The 7,940-nt window shown below is 39.0% G+C and overlaps 1 protein-coding gene across 1 annotated transcript; it reads right to left on the bottom strand.

Annotated features, from left to right (window-relative positions):
* Positions 1 to 437: 437 nt before the first annotated feature.
* LOC135469186 (heparanase-like) lies at positions 438 to 7,215 on the bottom strand. The gene is made up of 10 exons (XM_064747729.1): positions 6,967 to 7,215; positions 6,136 to 6,254; positions 5,124 to 5,294; positions 4,046 to 4,208; positions 3,537 to 3,584; positions 3,164 to 3,367; positions 2,476 to 2,584; positions 1,771 to 1,880; positions 1,196 to 1,336; positions 438 to 791 (listed from the first exon to the last, which is right to left on the bottom strand). The coding sequence occupies exons 1-10, from the start codon at positions 7,194 to 7,196 to the stop codon at positions 638 to 640; spliced, it is 1,449 nt and encodes a 482-aa protein (XP_064603799.1). The 5' UTR covers positions 7,197 to 7,215; the 3' UTR covers positions 438 to 637.
* Between the last annotated feature and the right edge of the window lie 725 nt (positions 7,216 to 7,940).

Below are 7,940 nucleotides of genomic sequence, written 5' to 3'. Positions count from 1 at the left end.
TGCAAAATACTCATCGAATAAACACTCAAATAAATTGTGTAGATAACCAAATCATAAATATCCATACCCTTTATTCGGGTCGTATCAAAATAGATAGCCATAAATGTGTGGCATGCTCTGTTCTGTTTGCGAAGTTTTTACCACTTCCCTTGACGTGATTTTGATGGCACGTCAGTGGTAAGCCTCATACACAGCGGTCATACATAGCGACTGGAATCTAATATAGTATGCTCTATCCATATTGTCGATGCCGTTCCTTAATATCTCATGTTTGGAGCACGATTTATCGGATAATACAGATTTACAAAATCATTATGAGCCAAAGATGTTCAAATGTTGTCAACCTGCAGATTGACGCGGGTTTCCCCCGGGCTCTGCACGGTGTCCTCCAACCATAATATTGGCCAAACTTAAATATTACTGAGTGTTATATTATTAAATCAAATAAATCAAATGTTGTCATTTCTTCGTGATTATGAAATCGTACCTCAAGGATAAACGTGAACAGAACTCAAAGACAACAATAAATGCTACATTTACCCTCATTTAGTCTCCACATATTAACAGTACCTTGCCCTGTCTTTTCATCGAATGTCTAACTGCCTCATGCGCATGAGTGCTAAGTGCTAACTTTGCCTCATGGACATGCGGATGCGTCGGCGTGGGGTGAGACCAGGAACCCGAACGAGTGGCCGGGAACCTTCACAGGCCAGACTCTGTCGGTTACCGGTGAGAGGGTAGGCAGGGAATCACCGTTCATATGCAGTTCATGGCCATTCAACTTCACGGTCCTGGGAAAAATGACAAACATTTACCAAAGGGTAGCATAATGTTATGTTATTACAGTGTTATTCTTTGAAAACAGATTTCGCACGCGTCTTGTTGTTTTACATACCGTTAGTTATTTAACACGCGTTAATAGCAGCGACTGTAGTTTAATAGTTGCCAAAGGATCACACATACGCGGTGAATAACGGTGATCAACGATGATGTAGTTTCTGAAAAATCCGTCCATTGACAGAAAATATGCATAACATAGAGGGGTTATTAACAGGTATAGAAATCCCCCAAGAAATTTTTTTAACAAAAATTCCGCGGCATAATTTTCTTCATTCGATATGGAAAAATAATCTTTGTTTTATAGTTCATTTTCATGTATCCTGTAAGATAGATGTGTTCAGGTACCGGTACTCACTTGGATGTCAAAGACCCGTCTCCGCCAGCTGTCAGGATGTACAGCTCATAATAGTGACTGGTGTACTCCTTCATGTTTAGCTTCACTTCGGAACTCAGCATGTTTTGGAAGTAAAACGTGACGCTGCGAGGGTGTCCTGAACTAGAAAATAATTAGATATACTAACAAATGTTAACGGGGAAAGGTATATAAAACAAAATGTCTTAAAAACAAGTCAATACAAAAGGTAAATATTTTAACAACGCACTATCGGTGAATCAGAAACGTTTTCTACTTATTTTTAAACTTGTTTTCTTGTTTCAAGACCAAAACACACAAAAGCAAGAATTATAATGACACAGAATGTGTGCACTGCATGGAAATAATCAGCGGGATAAATATATTATCAACTTGTGGGAAAACCTACGGAGCATCTCAGGTTTATGCTTTCAAAACAGCAATAAACTTTTGTCTTCCAAGAACAGCTCGAAGTCCAACACTGAAATCTCCAAAGTTTAGCAACAGCCTTTAATGTAGAGGAGGCTGGCAGAATGTAGTATGTGGTTAAAACAAAATCTTTTGTGTAGCAGACTTACTCCCTGGAACAATGGGCGTAGATCCGGAAGTGACGATTATGTTCGCTAGAGGTGACCTTGAGAACTTTCCGACCAACCAGACGTTTGTACAGTAATGTCAGCCAGTAATCCTGATAGAGAAATTCCAACAAATTGTTTTTTTACGGGAGGACAACAGAATATAACAGAATAAAATGTATTTAGCAAAACACGAAATTTATAAGGCAGCGTGCCTGTTTGTTATGAGCATGTAAATTTAATTTATAACATCTACTGACAAAAGCACGGTGGCTTGCAATCAATCAATCAGTCAATCAAACCGGAAGACTGGCGTCTATCACATTTTTCACCCAAGAATTTCCTACAGATTTCCAAACACATTTATCAAGACGGATATACTATGCTTCTAAATGGCCATATTGATCAGTTTAAAAATTATCAGTTCGAGTGCGAAAATATGTGTTTGATAACTGACTACAAGAATTTCTACATTTTCACATTTTACTATTCAAATGAACCTATTTATAGACAGAGTGGATATGGTTAACATTTTACTGTTCAGATGAACCTATTTATAGACAGAGTGGATATGGTTCACATTTTACTATTCAAATGAACCTATTTATAGACAGAGTGGATATGGTTAACATTTTACTCCATACATTTTTATAACCACATTTATCTCTCGTGTGTTTTCCTGTATCGGCACATGTCCCTGTGTCTTACTGGTAACGGGTTATCATCCTCCACAAGAGAGTAGTGACCGCCCACAAAGCTCTGCCTGGCAACAACAGGGATACCATTGGCAGCGGCCATGCCGAGTTTGTCCAGCCACCTATAATAATCAAGAGACAGAGAGTTCTCTACAAACAAGAAGGGAGGAGTTGGCTTCAAGAAAACAATCCTGTGTGAAATCCCAGTCATGTATATTAAAGTCTTTGGTTTCCAAAGAAAAATGACAAAGTCGAAAACATTTTTACAAGAGAGTTAAAAATGTGCAAAACATATCTTAAACAAAGCATAATGTTTATATATTTGTTTTTTTTTTACTCCGCACTTTAGGGGCGGAGTATACATCGGACTACCTGGGGTAAACCACTGACCTTTGGCCATTTACTGAAAGGTTTTGCCAAGTGCGACGTACATATATACACTCCATACTGGTGGAAGACAACTGGTCTACAATGAACGTTATTCAGCGGAAAAGTCCACCAAGGCCCTACGAAAAGCTCATCTGAACCGGGGAATCTACAAATGCCCAGCACATGGTCGGTATCTGAATCTGTACCTCCTATGTCATAGAGATTAAAAGGTAAACCTAAGTATAAGGTGACCTATGCATTAAACAGCATACTTTCATTTTCCAAACTAAACTAGTGTGTATTGCATGGATTTCTTTGAACTGACCACGTACGTGAAGCCAGCGAGAAAGGATTCTGAGAGCACGTGAGCTCCTCCTCCATAAGCCGAACTCGTCTCCAGTACCCAGGTCGTGTGTGTTCCCTTTGATGCTTTGGATAAGGCTTCCTTGGAGTGATCGATCAAGTGTTTGAAATTATCCAAGGTGCTGGGATTCAAGAAGTTACTCTCCTTAGCTTTCGAACCGTCCATGTAATAACTGTGATGGGAAAAGTGGACACATTAAAATGTGATAAACGCATCAAAAACAACCGTTTGACGTTATTTATTTATTTGGTTGATATTTTACGCCATATACTCATGAATGTTTCACTTATAGGAGGGTGGCCAGTATTAAGGTGGGAGCTTAAACATAAGATGATACTTACTGATGCACTGTCATGGCGTCGATATAAGTCGACCCTGTTGATAGGAACCTTAAATAACAAAAAATACAGATATACATCTCTCAGGAACTTATTAGTCTTGCAGAACGTGACTCACTCTCTGACTTTGTTAGATCCTGTGTATTGTTTGGGATTAGATCAAGGTTATTCCATCGAACAGTCTAGGTTTCTTAAGTTTTACAATAAGCATAATTCTCTTGTGATTCAATATGGACAGAGCGTCCAGAATATCGGGCGCTCTGCTTCATAGTTGTGTCTAATTCCGCTTAACCCCGGGCTAGGCCGTACATTCATCCAGTTGAAGTAGATCGCCACGTTAAATACATAAACAGTGGAAATCAAAGCGCAGCTGAAATACATATTTTGTTTTTTGTTGTTTTCGACAAAAGAGTTACAGTTCTTTGTGTATACATGTCTCTGATCTGAAATATGCAATACATTGTTTAACATAAATAATGTCACCCACCTATATACGGTAGGAATATACTCACTTTTCACAGTAGTCCACATGAAAACTCCCTGTCAAAGCCGGACCCACCAGCATCATTTCGTTAAAAGGGTGTATAGAATTCATAAGGTGTTTTAGTTTGCCATAGTCACGGCCAATCTGGGCGGGGTCCAGGTGTACGTTTCTACGTTCATATAAATTGGGCTCTACAGAAGAAACAATAAATAGAAACAAGCTGTTTGTGTATATTTATTTTCTGTGGTAATAAATAACAATGATTTCTACACATAAATATACATTTTTATCCCAAATATATCACGAATACATGTATCAGGGGTCAAGCATAGATAATTCCGGTTAAACATTAGGAGAAATGAAGCTCTCCTAAGCATGCGAATGATATATAATGGCGACAGATTGATGGACCCGTCAACCCGTCTGCAGCCATGAGTACAGCATGCACATCCCCTGGAGTGGCTTTATTTGGCATGCCAAACGCCGATAAACCGCATTACATGTTAAACCATCTCCGTTTCTCATTTCGGTTACATAAATTCCAGTGTTGATCGCTACACATTTCCCTTATGAGATTCAGTATCAGTAATAGTAAACAGTTCATCACATGGTGTGCACATTTTTATATAGTCGAATTATTTGTTGGTCTCGGCGTTTGATCACGTTTTCAACATTATTTTGGTTATATATTGCTTTAGGCTCGTGGGTTCAGCAATAATAATAATTTAGTCGAGGCATTATCACGTACATGTAGAAGATTTCACAAGCTTTCCATCCACTTGACAAATCCATCCCTCACAATAGATCCCGGCAAGTTCACTGAAAGTTTGCTAAACATTTTTACGTGATGATACCTCCGCTTCATTGTTATTATTATTTGGGTTATATGCCGACGGTGTCTACTTGTAGCGAGCCAGTGCTAAGGCCAACATATTGATAATGCTGCCTCACTAGAAAAGCAATGCCCAGGACATCAATTTACTTCCCCATCCAGTCACATACTCACAACATTTGGCCTATCCCGTTATGCCGGTACCGTCAAGCCAAGGAAGTACCAGTAACCACTCTTGATGAATTAAACTGAAAAAAAAAAACATTGTACTTACCATTCCCTAACTCTAGATGGAACCTGTATCCTTTGCTGGCGGCATACTTCATCAGTGATTCGGCATTACTGGAGTCCCATTCTCCATTATGGCGTTGAAGCAGATTCATATCAAAGATCATGTCCCAGCCAACATCTCTGGCGAAATGGTAAAGAGTGTCCAGCTCTCCAGCTACAATGTAAAAAAATTCCCTTTCTGGCCAGGAAGTCAACGGTAGATTATTACGCAGAATTATGCAGTTGACCTTGTTCATGTACTTTGGATTGCCAAGGAATATAATTAGGCCTCGAGGTGCACGTCCTATGTTTGTTCTCCACATTTTCGATTGTCACCCAAGAGTACATTTTTTCGTCAGAAATTAAGGAACCCTCTCTTACTTAGCATTGTCTCACAGAGTTCAAACGATATCTTGCCTATATGCAAGACATATATAATATATTCAATCCATAAACTTGACTCAAAATTGATTTAGGTCACAGTAAATGAACAGAGTTCTTCCCATTGCTTAAATGCATGTGTAGTTCACGTTTCCTGAAATTGGCTGCTTAGACGGACAGGTGGGCAGACTAAGGCGCTGAATGTGTAATGACCCAGGAGCATCTCACCAATGCGGTCGCTGTGAGTTCAAGTCCAGCTAAAGCTGTCTTCCTTTCCTGTCGTACATGGGAAGGTCTGGCAAAAACCTGCGGATGGTTGTGGGTTTCCCCCTTGGCTCTGCCCGGTTTCCTCCCACCATAATGCTGACCGCCGTCGTATAAGTGAAATATTTTTGAGTACCGGTATGGCGTAAAACACCAGTCAAATAAATAAATAAACAATGCAATGAATGAATAAAAAAACAAAAGTTAAATCAACTCGTGCTCCATGTTTCAGTAAGAATTAAAGCATATACGTCATACAATGCATGAAAACACATGTTTAAATTATTCCCCCTGTTTGATAATTAAGTCCTATGTACTGAAACACACAGTATGGTTGTAGTGTTGTTATCATGCCAAAACCCAACACTGACCGTCCATTATGATGTCTGTCGACGGCCCTGATTTAAAGCTGAGCCTGTCTGCGGACGTCCCTCCTACACGGAAGTACGCCGGAGCCAGGCCTTTTGCAAGGTTGCGTATCTTCTTTAGGCTGGAAACGATAGAAATTAACCCTTTGAAAATGTGACACAAAATCTTAGTACTTTCGATATATGAAAACTGTATATTACATGTTACAATTTTGACCACCGTTTTGGTCACTGTTCATAGAATAAGCTGGGTAGTTCAGATCATAGCCAGCCTCAATGTACCGTGGCTTATTAGTGCCATGCAATTAGATTTGAATTTCTTGGCAGTTTTGTATTATACTTGCTAGTAAGGCGGCTTATCAAACTGTTTTATCAGCTCGGTTTACTTTGTAGAGAAGAAAATTCTGTTTCACAATAGGAGTCCGTTTTTTACATAAGAAATCATTTTTATGAGGAAATTATTTTTAGGCGGAAATTATTTTTTAGGCGGAAATTGTTTTTTCACATGAAAAATACCGCGGAATACCGTTGCTGTGGTGACGTCAAGTGATACAACTTGATAGTCAAAACAACTCTGTTTGGAGAAAAGTGTTTATGATGTCATTAATATACATCGGAATGACGACCATACGAAAGCTTGGTAAACCATTTATAACAAACACAACTGAATAATTGTTGATCTTATAGATGTTCCTTTCCCAAGTATATACGTTTGTCATACATACACATAAAATCGCAGACTTTCATCACTCAAGTTCATCACTCAAAATAGGGACATGTAATAATGGTATGAACAAAATATGAATTATCCTCTGTAAAGGTATATAGCCTTACCTTGAATGAAAATACTTTAAATGATATTTGAGATTTCCAGTGTCAAGAGTAACGCTGACAAACTTGTCGCTGACTGTATGGATGGCATGATGGGAGTCTATGGTCACTGTTACTGTGTTACCATCAACTAAAAACCTCTCTTGTAGACGGCTGAAGTTACCATTGTTACCATGTGCATATTGAAGGGTGGTAACAGTGAAACAAACGTTGAACAATAATAGTCTTAACATAACTGACCCAGGCAACACGTCCAGTGGTTTACTCAACTGTTTAGAAATAATACTGGCATACTCTATGTGCGTTGGGAAGAATTCTCAGTATACGCAGACAACATAAGGCTTCCTCCCATGGCCAAATTATCTTATCCTGTTTATCAGATATTTGCAAGACAACCTAAATTCGTATTTGGCGATATTCAACATGTAACATATAGACAACAGATATGTCATCGCTTGTTAATTACGAAGTCCCCCATACATTTCAGGAGGAGATTTTGCATTTGTCCACAAAGAAGATATACTGAGTTGTTACTCACCTACTTCCTACCCTGAAAATATGTCGTGAGGCAAAATCATTGATTCTTTTTGCTTCTCTGTGGTTCGTTTTCTATATTGGCCTTCCAAAAGTAGGAGAGATTTGGCAAATTTGTGTTTTTCATTAGGAGGCAATGTTAAAGTGAACTGTTATTGTTACATCTAATCAGAATATCACGGGGATTGTGAAATGTGAAAAAAACAAGAAAGTTCTATGGGGTTTTTAACTTGCGAGAAACGTAATCAGTTGTTTTCCATGGAAGCCGGATGCGGCCATGATCTCTCCGTCACACTTGCCCCTAAACCAAAAACAGTGATAATTGAATGACAATTCGAGAGTTATGCCTAGTCGAGATTCATTCTAGATTAGGGCGACAACGTGACATTCTGACGAGATTCCAAAGAGACTCCATCCAAACTCGGTCGAGAATATCGTATAGC

The sequence above is a fragment of the Liolophura sinensis genome, chromosome 6 (genome assembly GCF_032854445.1).
Source record: "Liolophura sinensis isolate JHLJ2023 chromosome 6, CUHK_Ljap_v2, whole genome shotgun sequence".
In the NCBI taxonomy this organism is placed as follows: Eukaryota; Metazoa; Mollusca; class Polyplacophora; order Chitonida; family Chitonidae; genus Liolophura; species Liolophura sinensis.
The sequence above is the reverse complement of the archived record's forward strand: the minus strand, read 5'-3'. Positions and strand labels throughout refer to the sequence as shown.